The sequence below is a fragment of the Nerophis ophidion genome, linkage group LG02 (assembly GCF_033978795.1).
Source record: "Nerophis ophidion isolate RoL-2023_Sa linkage group LG02, RoL_Noph_v1.0, whole genome shotgun sequence".
NCBI classification, from domain to species: domain Eukaryota; kingdom Metazoa; phylum Chordata; class Actinopteri; order Syngnathiformes; family Syngnathidae; genus Nerophis; species Nerophis ophidion.
Window position 1 is genome coordinate 83,139,837 of NC_084612.1, and position 15,000 is coordinate 83,154,836.

Here is a 15,000-nt window from a genome sequence, read left to right on the forward strand (position 1 = left end):
TTTCTGTCCCTCCCAGTATTTTGTCCGTTCTTTTCCAAAAGTGCTACCAAAACATCTCTGAAAGACGACATAAAACAGTTTAACTCAAACATAAACGGATCGCTTAGCTCGGGAGTTACCCTTGAAGATAGCTAGCTAGCTAACCAGATTTGAAAGCTCCAGATGTCAGTGTAACCCCCGGGATTTCTGTCCCTCCCAGAATTTTGTCGTTGTTTTTGTAAAGTCCTACTAAATTGTCTCTTAAAGACAACATAAGAAAATTTAACTCGACATAAATGGATCGCTTAGCTCGGGAGTTACTCTGGAAGATAGCTTGCTAGCTAACCAAAATGAAAGCTGCGGATGTCAGTGTAAACCCCGTGATTTCTGTCCCTCCCAGGATTTTGTCAGTTCTTTTCCTAAAGCGTTACCAAAACGTTTCCAAAAGATGACATAAAACAGTTTAACTCAACCATAAATGGATCAATTATCTCGGGAATTACCTAGTGAGATAGCTCCCTAGCTAACCAAAATGAAAGCTACGATGTCAGTGTAACCCCCGGGATTTCTGTCCCTCCCAGTATTTTGTCCGTTCTTTTCCAAAAGTGCTACCAAAACATCTCTGAAAGACGACATAAAACAGTTTAACTCAAACATAAACGGATCGCTTAGCTCGGGAGTTACCCTTGAAGATAGCTAGCTAGCTAACCAGATTTGAAAGCTCCAGATGTCAGTGTAACCCCCGGGATTTCTGTCCCTCCCAGGATTTTGTCCGTTCTTTTTGTAAAGTCCTACCAAATTGTCTCTTAAAGACAACATAAGAAAATTTAACTCGACATAAATGGATCGCTTCGCTCGGGAGTTACTCTGGAAGATAGCTTGCTAGCTAACCAAAATGAAAGCTGCGGATGTCAGTGTAACCCCCGTGATTTCTGTTCATCCCAGGATTTTGTCCGTTCTTTTCCTGAAGCGTTACCAAAACGTTTCCTAAAGACGACATAAAAACAGTTTAACTCGGCCATAAATGGATCATTTATCTCGGGAGTTACCTTGTAAAAAAGCTAGCTAGCTAACCAAAATGAAAGCTACGGATGTCATTGTAACGCCCGAGCTTTCTGTCCCTCCCAGGATTTTGTCCGTTCTTTTTGTAAAGTCCTACCAAATTGTCTCTTAAAGACAACATAAGAAAATTTAACTCGACATAAATGGATCGCTTAGCTCGGGAGTTACTCTGGAAGATAGCTTGCTTGCTAACCAAATTTGAAAGCTATGGACGTCAGTGTAACCCCCAAGATTTCTGTCCCTCCCAGGATTTTGTCCGTTCTTTTCCGAAAGTGCTACCAAAACATTTCTAAAAGATGACATAAGACTATTTAACTCAGCCATAAATGGATCAATTATCTCGGGAGTTACCTTGTAAAAAAGCTAGCTAGCTAACCAAAATGAAAGCTACGGATGTCAGTGTAACCCCCGAGCTTTCAGTCCCTCCCAAGATTTTGTCCGTTCTATTCCCAAAGTGTTACCAAAATGCCTCTGAAAGACTACATAAAAGAGTTTAACTCGGAAATAAATGTATCACTTATCTCGGGAGTTAACCTGGAAGATAGCTTGATAGCTAACCAAATTGGAACGCTACGGATGTCAGTGCAACCCCCGAAATTTCGTCCTTCCCAGGATTTTGTCCGTTCTTTTCCTGAAGTGCTACCAAAACGTTTCTAAAAGATGACATAAGACAATTTAACTCGGCCATTAATGTATCAATTATCTCGGGAGTTACCCTGGAAGATAGCTTGCTAGCTAACCAAATTTGAAAGCTACGGACCTCAGTGTAACCCCCCTAATTTCTGTCCCTCCCAGGATTTTGTCCGTTCTTTTTGTAAAGTGCTACCAAAAACGTCTCTTAAAGACGACATAAGAAAATTTAACTTGGAAATAAATGGATCAGTAATCTTGGGAGTTACCCTGGAAGATAGCTTTCTAGCTAACCAAATTTGAAAGCAACGGATGTCAGTGTAACCCCCGTGATTTCTGTCCCTCCCAGGATTTTGTCCGATCTTTTCCTAAATTGCTTCCAAAAATGTCTCTGAAAGACGACATAAGACAATTTTACTCAGACTTAAATGTATCACTTATCTTGGGAGTTACCCTGGAAGATAGCTAGCTAGCTAACCAAATTTGAAAGCTACGGACGTCAGTGTAACCCCCGTGATTTCTGTCCATCCCAGGATTTTGTCCTTTCTTTTCCTAAAGCGTTACCAAAACGTTTCCAAAAGACGACATAAAACAGTTTTACTCAACCATAAATGGATCAAAAATCTTGGGAGTTACCTTGTGAGATAGCTCACTAGCTAACCAAAATAAAAGCTACGATGTCAGTGTAACCCCCGAGCTTTCTGTCCCTCTCCGGATTTTGTCCGTTCTTCTCCTAAAGTGCTACCAAAACATTTCTAAAAGATGACATAAGACTATTTAACTCAGCCATAAATGGATCAATTATCTCGGGAGTTACCTTGTAAAAAAGCTAGCTAGCTAACCAAAATGAAAGCTACAGATGTCAGTGTAACCCCCGAGCTTTCTGTCCCTCTCAGGATTGTGTCCGTTCTTCTCCTAAAGTGCTACCAAAACATTTCTAAAAGATGACATAAGACTATTTAACTCAGCCATAAATGGATCAATTATCTCGGGAGTTACCTTGTAAAAAAGTTAGCTAGCTAACCAAAATGAAAGCTACAGATGTCAGTGTAACCCCCGAGCTTTCTGTCCCTCCCAGGATTTTGTCCGTTCTATTCCCAAAGTGTTACCAAAATGCCTCTGAAAGACTACATAAAAGAGTTTAACTCGGAAATAAATGTATCACTTAGCTCGGGAGTTACCCTGGAAGATAGCTTGATAGCTAACCAAATTGGAACGCTACGGATGTCAGTGCAACCCCCGAAATTTCGTCCTTCCCAGGATTTTGTCCGTTCTTTTCCTGAAGTGCTACCAAAACGTTTCTAAAAGATGACATAAGACAATTTAACTCGGCCATTAATGTATCAATTATCTCGGGAGTTACCCTGGAAGATAGCTTGCTAGCTAACCAAATTTGAAAGCTACGGACGTCAGTGTAACCCCCGTGATATCTGTCCATCCCAGGATTTTGTCCTTTCTTTTCCTAAAGCGTTACCAAAACTTTTCCTAAAGACAACATAAAACAGTTTTACTCAACCATAAATGGATCAAATATCTCGGGAGTTACCTTGTGAGATAGCTCACTAGCTAACCAAAATAAAAGCTACGATGTCAGTGTAACCCCCGAGCTTTCTGTGCCTCTCAGGATTTTGTCCGTTCTTCTCCTAAAGTGCTACCAAAACATTTCTAAAAGATGACATAAGACTATTTAACTCAGCCATAAATGGATCAATTATCTCGGGAGTTACCTTGTAAAAAAGTTAGCTAGCTAACCAAAATGAAAGCTACAGATGTCAGTGTAACCCCCGAGCTTACTGTCCCTCCCAGGATTTTGTATGTTCTATTCCCAAAGTGTTACCAAAATGCCTCTGAAAGACTACATAAAAGAGTTTAACTCGGAAATAAATGTATCACTTAGCTCGGGAGTTACCCTGGAAGATAGCTTGCTAGCTAACCAAATTGGAACGCTACGGATGTCAGTGCAACCCCCGTGATTTCGTCCTTCCCAGGATTTTGTCCGTTCTTTTCCTGAAGTGCTACCAAAACGTTTCTAAAAGATGACATAAGACGATTTAACTCGGCCATTAATGTATCAATTATCTCGGGAGTTACCCTGGAAGATAGCTTGCTAGCTAACCAAATTTGAAAGCTACGGACGTCAGTGTAACCCCCGTGATTTCTGTCCATCCCAGGATTTTGTCCTTTCTTTTCCTAAAGCGTTACCAAAACGTTTCCAAAAGACGACATAAAACAGTTTTACTCAACCATAAATGGATCAAATATCTCGGGAGTTACCTTGTGAGATAGCTCACTAGCTAACCAAAATAAACGCTACGATGTCAGTGTAACCCCCGAGCTTTCTGTCCCTCTCAGGATTTTGTCCGTTCTTCTCCTAAAGTGCCACCAAAACATTTCTAAAAGATGACATAAGACTATTTAACTCTGCCATAAATGGATCAATTATCTCGGGAGTTACCTTGTAAAAAAGTTAGCTAGCTAAGCAAAATGAAAGCTACAGATGTCAGTGTAACCCCCGAGCTTTCTGTCCCTCTCAGGATTTTGTCCGTTCTTCTCCTAAAGTGCTACCAAAACATTTCTAAAAGATGACATAAGACTATTTAACTCAGCCATAAATGGATCAATTATCCCGGGAGTTACCTTGTAAAAAAGTTAGCTAGCTAACCAAAATGAAAGCTACGGATGTCAGTGTAACCCCCGAGCTTTCTGTCCCTCCCAGGATTTTGTCCGTTCTATTCCCAAAGTGTTACCAAAATGCCTCTGAAAGACTACATAAAAGAGTTTAACTCGGAAATAAATGTATCACTTAGCTCGGGAGTTACCCTGGAAGATAGCTTGCTAGCTAACCAAATTGGAACGCTACGGATGTCAGTGTAACCCCCGTGATTTCGTCCTTCCCAGGATTTTGTCCGTTCTTTTCCTGAAGTGCTACCAAAACGTTTCTAAAAGATGACATAAGAAAATTTAACTTGGAAATAAATGGATCAGTAATTTTGGGAGTTACCCTGGAAGATAGCTTTCTAGCTAACCAAATTTGAAAGCAACGGATGTCAGTGTAACCCCCGTGATTTCTGTCCCTCCCAGGATTTTGTCCGATCTTTTCCTAAATTGCTTCCAAAAATGTCTCTGAAAGACGACATAAGACAATTTTACTCAGACTTAAATGTATCACTTATCTTGAGAGTTACCCTGGAAGATAGCTAGCTAGCTAACCAAATTTGAAAGCTACGGATGTCAGTGTAACCCCCGTGATTTCTGTCCCGCCCAGGATTTTGTCCTTTCTTTTCCTAAAGCGTTACCAAAACGTTTCCAAAAGACGACATAAAACAGTTTTACTCAACCATAAATGGATCAAATATCTCGGGAGTTACCTTGTGAGATAGCTCACTAGCTAACCAAAATAAAAGCTACGATGTCAGTGTAACCCCCGAGCTTTCAGTCCCTCTCAGGATTTTGTCCGTTCTTCTCCTAAAGTGCTACCAAAACATCTCTGAAAGACGACATAAAACAGTTTAACTCAAACATAAACGGATCGCTTAGCTCGGGAGTTACCCTTGAAGATAGCTAGCTAGCTAACCAGATTTGAAAGCTCCAGATGTCAGTGTAACCCCCGGGATATCTGTCCCTCCCAGGATTTTGTCCGTTCTTTTTGTAAAGTCCTACCAAATTGTCTCTTAAAGACAACATAAGAAAATTTAACTCGACATAAATGGATCGCTTCGCTCGGGAGTTACTCTGGAAGATAGCTTGCTAGCTAACCAAAATGAAAGCTGCGGATGTCAGTGTAACCCCCGTGATTTCTGTTCATCCCAGGATTTTGTCCGTTCTTTTCCTAAAGCGTTACCAAAACGTTTCCAAAAGATGACATAAAACAGTTTAACTCAACCATAAATGGATCAATTATCTCTGGAGTTACCTTGTGAGATAGCTCCCTAGCTAACCAAAATGAAAGCTACGATGTCAGTGTAACCCCCGGGATTTCTGTCCCTCCCAGTATTTTGTCCGTTCTTTTCCAAAAGTGCTACCAAAACATCTCTGAAAGACGACATAAAACAGTTTAACTCAAACATAAATGGATCGCTTAGCTCGGGAGTTACCCTGGAAGATAGCTAGCTAGCTAACCAAATTTGAAAGCTACGGACGTCAGTGTAACCCCCGGGATTTCTGTCCCTCCCAGAATTTTGTCGTTGTTTTTGTAAATAAATTGTCTCTTAAAGACAACATAAGAAAATTTAACTCGACATAAATGGATCGCTTCACTCGGGAGTTACTCTGGAAGATAGCTTGCTAGCTAACCAAAATGAAAGCTGCGGATGTCAGTGTAAACCCCGTGATTTCTGTCCCTCCCAGGATTTTGTCAGTTCTTTTCCTAAAGCGTTACCAAAACGTTTCCAAAAGATGACATAAAACAGTTTAACTCAACCATAAATGGATCAATTATCTCGGGAGTTACCTTGTGAGATAGCTCCCTAGCTAACCAAAATGAAAGCTACGATGTCAGTGTAACCCCCGGGATTTCTGTCCCTCCCAATATTTTGTCCGTTCTTTTCCAAAAGTGCTACCAAAACATCTCTGAAAGACGACATAAAACAGTTTAACTCAAACATAAATGGATCAATTATCTCGGGAGTTACCTTGTGAGATATCTCGCTAGCTAACCAAAATGAAAGCTACGATGTCAGTGTAACCCCCGAGCTTTCTGTCCCTCTCAGGATTTTGTCCGTTCTTTTCCAAAAGTGCTACCAAAACATCTCTGAAAGACGACATAAAACAGTTTAACTCAAACATAAACGGATCGCTTAGCTCGGGAGTTACCCTGGAAGATAGCTAGCTAGCTAACCAGATTTGAAAGCTCCAGATGTCAGTGTAACCCCCGGGATATCTGTCCCTCCCAGGATTTTGTCCGTTCTTTTTGTAAAGTCCTACCAAATTGTCTCTTAAAGACAACATAAGAAAATTTAACTCGACATAAATGGATCGCTTAGCTCGGGAGTTACTCTGGAAGATAGCTTGCTAGCTAACCAAAATGAAAGCTGCGGATGTCAGTGTAACCCCCGTGATTTCTGTTCATCCCAGGATTTTGTCCGTTCTTTTCCTGAAGCGTTACCAAAACGTTTCTTAAAGACGACATAAAAACAGTTTAACTCGGCCATAAATGGATCAATTATCTCGGGAGTTACCTTGTAAAAAAGCTAGCTAGCTAACCAAAATGAAAGCTACGGATGTCATTGTAACGCCCGAGCTTTCTGTCCCTCCCCAGGATTTTGTCCGTTCTTTTTGTAAAGTCCTACCAAATTGTCTCTTAAAGACAACATAAGAAAATTTAACTCGACATAAATGGATCGCTTAGCTCGGGAGTTACTCTGGAAGATAGCTTGCTAGCTAACCAAATTTGAAAGCTATGGACGTCAGTGTAACCCCCAAGATTTCTGTCCCTCTCAGGATTTTGTCCGTTCTTCTCCTAAAGTGCTACCAAAACATTTCTAAAAGATGACATAAGACTATTTAACTCAGCCATAAATGGATCAATTATCTCGGGAGTTACCTTGTAAAAAAGCTAGCTAGCTAACCAAAATGAAAGCTACAGATGTCAGTGTAACCCCCGAGCTTTCTGTCCCTCTCAGGATTTTGTCCGTTCTTCTCCTAAAGTGCTACCAAAACGTTTCTAAAAGATGACATAAGACGATTTAACTCGGCCATTAATGTATCACTTATCTCGGGAGTTACCCTGGAAGATAGCTTGCTAGCTAACCAAATTTGAAAGCTACGGACAACCGTGTAACCCCCGTGATTTCTGTCCCTCCCAGGATTTTGTCCGTTCTTTTTGTAAAGTGCTACCAAAACGTCTCTTAAAGACGACATAAGAAAATTTAACTCGGAAATAAATGGATCATTCATCTCGGGAGTTACCCTGGAAGATAGCTTGATAGCTAACCAAATTGGAACGCTACGGATGTCAGTGCAACCCCCGTGATTTCTGGTCAGGATGCCACCCGAACGCCTCCCTAGGGAGGTGTTTAGGGCACGTCCAGCCGGTAGGAGGCCACGGGGAAGACCCAGGACACGTTCAATCAATCAATCAATCAATCAATGTTTATTTATATAGCCCCAAATCACAAATGTCTCAAAGGACTGCACAAATCATTACGACTACAACATCCTCGGAAGAACCCATAAAAGGGCAAGGAAAACTCACACCCAGTGGGCAGGGAGAATTCACATCCAGTGGGACGCCAGTGACAATGCTGACTATGAGAAACCTTGGAGAGGACCTCAGATGTGGGCAACCCCCCCCCCCCTCTAGGGGACCGAAAGCAATGGATGTCGAGCGGGTCTAACATGATACTGTGAAAGTTCAATCCATAGTGGCTCCAAGACAGCAGCGAGAGTCCCGTCCACAGGAAACCATCTCAAGCGGATCAGCAGCGTAGAGATGTCCCCAACCAATACAGGCGAGTGGTCCATCCTGGGTCTCGACTCTGGACAGCCAGTACTTCATCCATGGTCATCGGACCGGACCCCTTCCACATAGGACATAGGAGAAAGAAAAGAAGCGGCAGATCAACTGGTCTAAAAAGGAGGTCTATTTAAAGGCTGGGAAGACTATGTCTCCCGGCTGGCCTGGGAACGCCTCGGGATCCCCCGGGAAGAGCGAAGTCTGGGCTTCCCTGCTTAGGCTGCTGCCCCCGCGACCCGACCTCGGATAAGCGGAAGATGATGGATGGATGGATGAAAATAGGATAATTAGTATAATTAGTATTAGTAAATAATGGACTTTTTTTTTTCTAATTTTCGTATTTTTCATGTTTTTATGTTTGTTGTGTTTCTGTCCTTTTTGTCCTTAAATCAATTAATAATTTATAGCAACATTAATTTTTATTCATTATTATTTTTTGAGAAATTATTTAAGAAATGGTGTTATTAGAGTCAACAATGCAGTTTTTTCTCGTTGCATTTCACCTATTTACTCCTTTATTCCTCTTTTTAATGTTTAAAATATATATATATGTATATATATATATATTTTAGTATTTTTTAGAATGATGTGTTGCGGGCTGCAAATGGCCCCCGGGCCACAATTTGGACCCCCCTGCTTTAACAGTACGACAAGCCCGTGCCAACATCTTAAAGTGCGCGCAGAGCTCGATAAAAGCAGCTAAATGCCGACCACTCATTAGGTAAGTTAAAAAAAAATAAATAAATAAAAACATCTGGAGGTTGCCCACAGCCGCAGCTGTCAATACAAATGCTTTTTGACGAGACTTGTCGTCTGCTCAAAATGGAGGAAAAGAACGTCCCTTACATACATTGCTTGCGGCGCCCGCAGAAGTGTCGCTTAGGCGGGCCCGGGCGTGGGTCGTCGTGGGGACGGCCGGCGGGCGCGGACGCGGCGCCGTCGCCGGCCGGGTTGTGGACGGCGTGCTGGGCGGAGCGCTTGTAGACCACGTGGGGCCGGTGGCCCTCGGGGGCGCTGAAGTTGTGACGTCTGGCCAGGTGCTGAGGTAGAGGAGAGATCAAATACTCCTGCTCCGACACCCGGATCAAACCTGACTGCGGGAGACACACACACACACACACACACACACACACGATCACCACAAGGGCCACTATAAACCACTATTATGTCCCTTGCTCCCTAATGTACAGTGAATATAAATGATGTGGCGGGCATCAAGAAAAGATGTGGCGAGCAACATAAGATGATGTACCGGAAAAAATATGAAACGGCGTGACGGGAAACATTAATAATGGATGTAGCGGCAAACATAAAAACAAGTGGTAGGCAATATAAATGAGGTTACAGGCCAAATAAATGTGGCAGGCAACAGGAAGTGATGCGGCAGTCCACATAAAATGTTGTGGCAGGCAACAGAAAAAGTTGTGGCGGGAAACATAAAATGAACCGCCAGGCCACATAAAATTATGTGGCAGGCAAGATAAAATGAGGAGCCAGACCGCACAAAATAATGTGGCAGGCAACATCAAATGAAGCAGCAGGCCACATAAATGTCGTGGTTGGCAACGTAAAATGTTGTGGTAGGCCATGTAAAATGTTGTGGTAGGCAACATTAAATGTTGTGGCGGGCCACATAAATGAAGCGGCAAGCCACACGAAATTATGTGGCAGGCAACATAAAATTACGTGGCAGGCAACAGCAAATAAAGCAGCAGGCCCCTCAAAATTATGTGGCAGGCAACATAAAATTATGTGGCAGGCAACATAAAATTACGTGGCAGGCAACAGCAAATAAAGCAGCAGGCCCCTCGAAATTATGTGGCAGGCAACATAAAATTATGTGGCAGGCAACATCAAATTATGTGGCAGGCAACAGCAAATAAAGCAGCAGGCCCCTCGAATTATGTGGCAGGCAAGATAAAATTATGTGGCAGGCAACAGCAAATAAAGCAGCAGGCCCCTCGAATTATGTGGCAGGCAAGATAAAATTATGTGGCAGGCAACAGCAAATAAAGCAGCAGGCCCCTCGAATTATGTGGCAGGCAAGATAAAATTATGTGGCAGGCAACAGCAAATAAAGCAGCAGGCCCCTCGAATTATGTGGCAGGCAAGATAAAATTATGTGGCAGGCAACAGCAAATAAAGCAGCAGGCCCCTCGAAATTATGTGGCAGGCAACATAAAATTATGTGGCAGGCAACATCAAATTATGTGGCAGGCAACAGCAAATAAAGCAGCAGGCCCCTCGAATTATGTGGCAGGCAAGATAAAATTATGTGGCAGGCAACAGCAAATAAAGCAGCAGGCCCCTCGAATTATGTGGCAGGCAAGATAAAATTATGTGGCAGGCAACAGCAAATAAAGCAGCAGGCTCCTCGAAATTATGTGGCAGGCAAGATAAAATGAGGTGGCAGACCGCACAAAATAATGTGGCAGGCAACATCAAATGAAGCAGCAGGCCACACAAATGTTGTGGTAGGCAACATAAAATGTTGTGGTAGGACATGTAAAATGTGGTAGGCCACATAAAATGTTGTGGTAGGCCACATAAAATGTTATGGTAGGCCACACAAAATGTTGTGGTAGGTCACACAAAATGTTGCGGTAGGCAACATAAAATGTTGCGGTAGGCAACATAAAATGTTGCGGTAGGCAACATAAAATGTTGCGGTAGGCAACATAAAATGTTGTGGTAGGCAACATAAAATGTTGTGGTAGGCCACTCAAAATGTCGTGGTAAGCAACAAAATGTTGTGGTAGGCCACTCAAAATGTTGTGGCAGGCAACATCAAATGAAACAGCAGGCCACGTAAATGTCGTGGTAGGCAACATAAAATGTCGTGGTAGGCCATGTAAAATGTGGTAGGCAACATTAAATGTTGTGGCGGGCCACATAAATGAAGCGGCAAGCCACTCGAAATTATGTGGCAGGCAACAGCAAATAAAGCAGCAGGCTCCTCGAAATTATGTGGCAGGCAAGATAAAATGAGGTGGCAGACCGCACAAAATAATGTGGCAGGCAACATCTAATGAAGCAGCAGGCCACAAAAATGTTGTGGTAGGCAACATAAAATGTCGTGGTAGGCAACATAAAATGTTGTGGTAGGTCATGTAAAATGTTGTGGTAGGCCACATAAAATGTTGTGGTAGGCCACATAAAATGTTGTGGTAGGCCACATAAAATGTTGTGGTAGGCCACACAAAATGTTGTGGTAGGCCACACAAAATGTTGTGGTAGGCAACATAAAATGTTGCGGTAGGCAACATAAAATGTTATGGTAGGCAACATAAAATGTTGTGGTAGGCCACTCAAAATGTTGTGGTAGGCAACAAAATGTTGTGGTAGGCCACTCAAAATGTTGTGGCAGGCAACATCAAATGAAGCAGCAGGCCACGTAAATGTCGTGGTAGGCAACATAAAATGTCGTGGTAGGCCATGTAAAATGTTGTGGTAGGCAACATTAAATGTTGTGGCGGGCCACATAAATGAAGCGGCAAGCCACACGAAATTATGTGGCAGGCAACAGCAAATAAAGCAACAGGCCCCTCGAATTTATGTGGCAGGCAAGATAAAATGAGGTGGCAGACCGCACAAAATAATGTGGCAGGCAACATCTAATGAAGCAGCAGGCCACAAAAATGTTGTGGTAGGCAACATAAAATGTTGTGGTAGGCCATGTAAAATGTTGTGGTAGGCAACATAAAATGTTGTGGTAGGCCACATAAAATGTCGTGGTAGGCCACACAAAATGTTGTGGTAGGCCACACAAAATGTTGTGGTAGGCCACATAAAATGTTGTGGTAGGCAACATAAAATGTTGCGGTAGGCAACATAAAATGTTGTGGTAGGCAACATTAAATGTTGTGGCGGGCCACATAAATGAAGCGGCAAGCCACACGAAATTATGTGGCAGGCAACAGCAAATAAAGCAGCAGGCCCCTCGAATTTATGTGGCAGGCAAGATAAAATGAGGTGGCAGACCGCACAAAACAATGTGGCAGGCAACATCTAATGAAGCAGCAGGCCACAAAAATGTCGTGGTAGGCAACATAAAATGTTGTGGTAGGCCATGTAAAATGTTGTGGTAGGCAACATAAAATGTTGTGGTAGGCCACATAAAATGTTGTGGTAGGCCACATAAAATGTTGTGGTAGGCCACATAAAATGTTGTGGTAGGCCACACAAAATATTGTGGTAGGCCACACAAAATGTCGTGGTAGGCCACACAAAATGTCGTGGTAGGCCACACAAAATGTTGTGGTAGGCCACACAAAATGTTGCGGTAGGCCACACAAAATGTTGCGGTAGGCAACATAAAATGTTGTGGTAGGCAACATAAAATGTTGTGGTAGGCCACTCAAAATGTTGTGGTAGGCAACAAAATGTTGTGGTAGGCCACTCAAAATGTTGTGGCAGGCAACATCAAATGAAGCAGCAGGCCACATAAATGTCGTGGTAGGCAACATAAAATGTCGTGGTAGGCCATGTAAAATGTTGTGGTAGGCAACATTAAATGTTGTGGCGGGCCACATAAATGAAGCGCCAAGCCACACGAAATTATGTGGCAGGCAACAGCAAATAAAGCAGCAGGCCCCTCGAATTTATGTGGCAGGCAAGATAAAATGAGGTGGCAGACCGCACAAAATAATGTGGCAGGCAACATCTAATGAAGCAGCAGGCCACAAAAATGTCATGGTAGGCAACATAAAATGTTGTGGTAGGCCACATAAAATGTTGTGGTAGGCCACACAAAATGTTGTGGTAGGCCAGACAAAATGTTGTGGTAGGCCACATAAAATGTTGTGGTAGGCAACATAAAATGTTGTGGTAGGCCATGTAAAATGTTGTGGTAGGCAACATAAAATGTTGTGGTAGGCCATGTAAAATGTTGTGGTAGGCCACATAAAATGTTGTGGTAGGCCACATAAAATGTTGTGGTAGGCCCACACAAAATGTTGTGGTAGGCCAGACAAAATGTTGTGGTAGGCCACATAAAATGTTGTGGTAGGCAACATAAAATGTTGTGGTAGGCCATGTAAAATGTTGTGGTAGGCAACATAAAATGTTGTGGTAGGCCATGTAAAATGTTGTGGTAGGCAATATTAAATGTTGTGGCCGGCCACATAAATGATGCGGCAAGCCAAATGAAATTATGTGGCAGGCAACAGCAAATAAAGCAGCAGGCCCCTCGAAATTATGTGGCAGGCAACATAAAATTATGTGGCAGGCAACAGCAAATAAATCAGCAGGCCCCTCGAAATTATGTGGCCGGCAACATAAAATGAAGCGGAAGACCACAAAAATGTTGTGGTGGCCAACATAAAACAATGCGGCAAGTTACACGAAATGATATGGCAGGCAACATAAATTGAACGGCAGCCCACTCGAAATTATGTGACATGCAACATCAAATGAAGCAGCAGGCCACCCTAAATTATGTGGCAGGCAACATACAAAGTAAAACGATGCGGCAGACCACACAAAATGTTGTGGTAGTCAACATAAAATGAAGCGTCAAGCCAGACGAGATGAGATGGCAGGCAACATAAATTGAAACGCAGGCCAGAAGAAATTATGTGGCAGACAACATCAAATGAAGCAGCAGGCCACATAAATTAAGTGGCAGGCAACATAAAATGAAGTGGAAGACCACACAAAATGTTGTGGCAGGCAACATCAAATGTCGTGGTAGGTAACATAAAATGTGGTAGGCCACACAAAATGTTGTGGTAGGCCACACAAAATGTTGTGGTAGGCAACATAAAATGTTGTGGTAGGCAACATAAAATGTTGTGGTAGGCCACACAAAATGTTGTGGTAGGCAACATAAAATGTGGTAGGCAACATAAAATGTTGTGGCAGGCAACATAACATTTTGTGGTGGGCAACATAAAATGTTGTGCTAGGCCACACAAAATGTTGTGGTAGGCCACACAAAATGTTGTGGTAGGCAACATAAAATGTTGTGGTAGGCAACATAAAATGTTGTGGTAGGCCACACAAAATGACGCATCAGTGGTAAGCAACAAAAAATGTTGTGGTAGGCAACATAAAATGACGCATCAGTGGTAAGCAACAAAAAATGTTGTGGTAGGCAACATAAAATGTTGTGGTAGGCAACATAAAATGTTGTGGTAGGCAACATAAAATGACGCAACAGTGGTAAGCAACATTAAATGTTGTGGCGGGCCATATAAAATGAAGCAGCAGGCCACAGAAATTATGTGGCAGGCAATATAAAATCAAGCAGCAGACCACCGAAAATGAAGCGGCAGGCCATAAAAAAGAATCTAGAGGGCAACATAAAATGATGTGGCAGGCCATGTAAAATGATATAGAACCCAACAAAAAATGAAGCGAAAGGCCATGTAAAATGATATAGAAGGCAACATAAAATGAAACGGTAGGCCACTCAAAATGATCTAGAGGGCAACATAAAATGAAGCGGCAGGCCATTAAAAATGATCTAGAGGGCAACATAAAATGAAGCGACAGAACACACAAAATAATCTAAAGAGCAACATAAAATGAAGCGGAAGAACACACAAAATGATCTAGAGGGCAACATAAAATGAAGCAGCAGGCCATACAAAATGATATAGAAGGCAACATAAAATGAAGCGGCAGGCCATTTAAAATGATCTAGAGGGCAACATAAAATGAAGCGGCAGGCCATTCAAAATGATTTAGAGGCAACATAAAATGAAGCGGCAAGCCATGTAAAATGATCTAGAACGCAACATAAAATGAAACGGCAGGCCACACAAAATGATATAGAAGGCAACATAAAATGAAGCGGCAGGCCATGTAAAATGATATAGAAGGCAACATGAAATGATGTGGCAGGCCATGTAAAATGATATAGAAGGCAACAT

General features: G+C 42.4%; 1 protein-coding gene across 1 annotated transcript in view; it reads right to left on the minus strand.

The window, feature by feature from the left end:
* Positions 1 to 15,000, minus strand: part of LOC133546652 (A disintegrin and metalloproteinase with thrombospondin motifs 18-like) — a 197,534-nt gene that overhangs the window by 153,505 nt on the left and 29,029 nt on the right. The window contains exon 4 of the mRNA XM_061892447.1: positions 8,976 to 9,219. Within this exon, the coding sequence (XP_061748431.1) occupies positions 8,976 to 9,219 (244 nt within the window). The remainder of the gene's footprint in view (positions 1 to 8,975; positions 9,220 to 15,000) is intronic.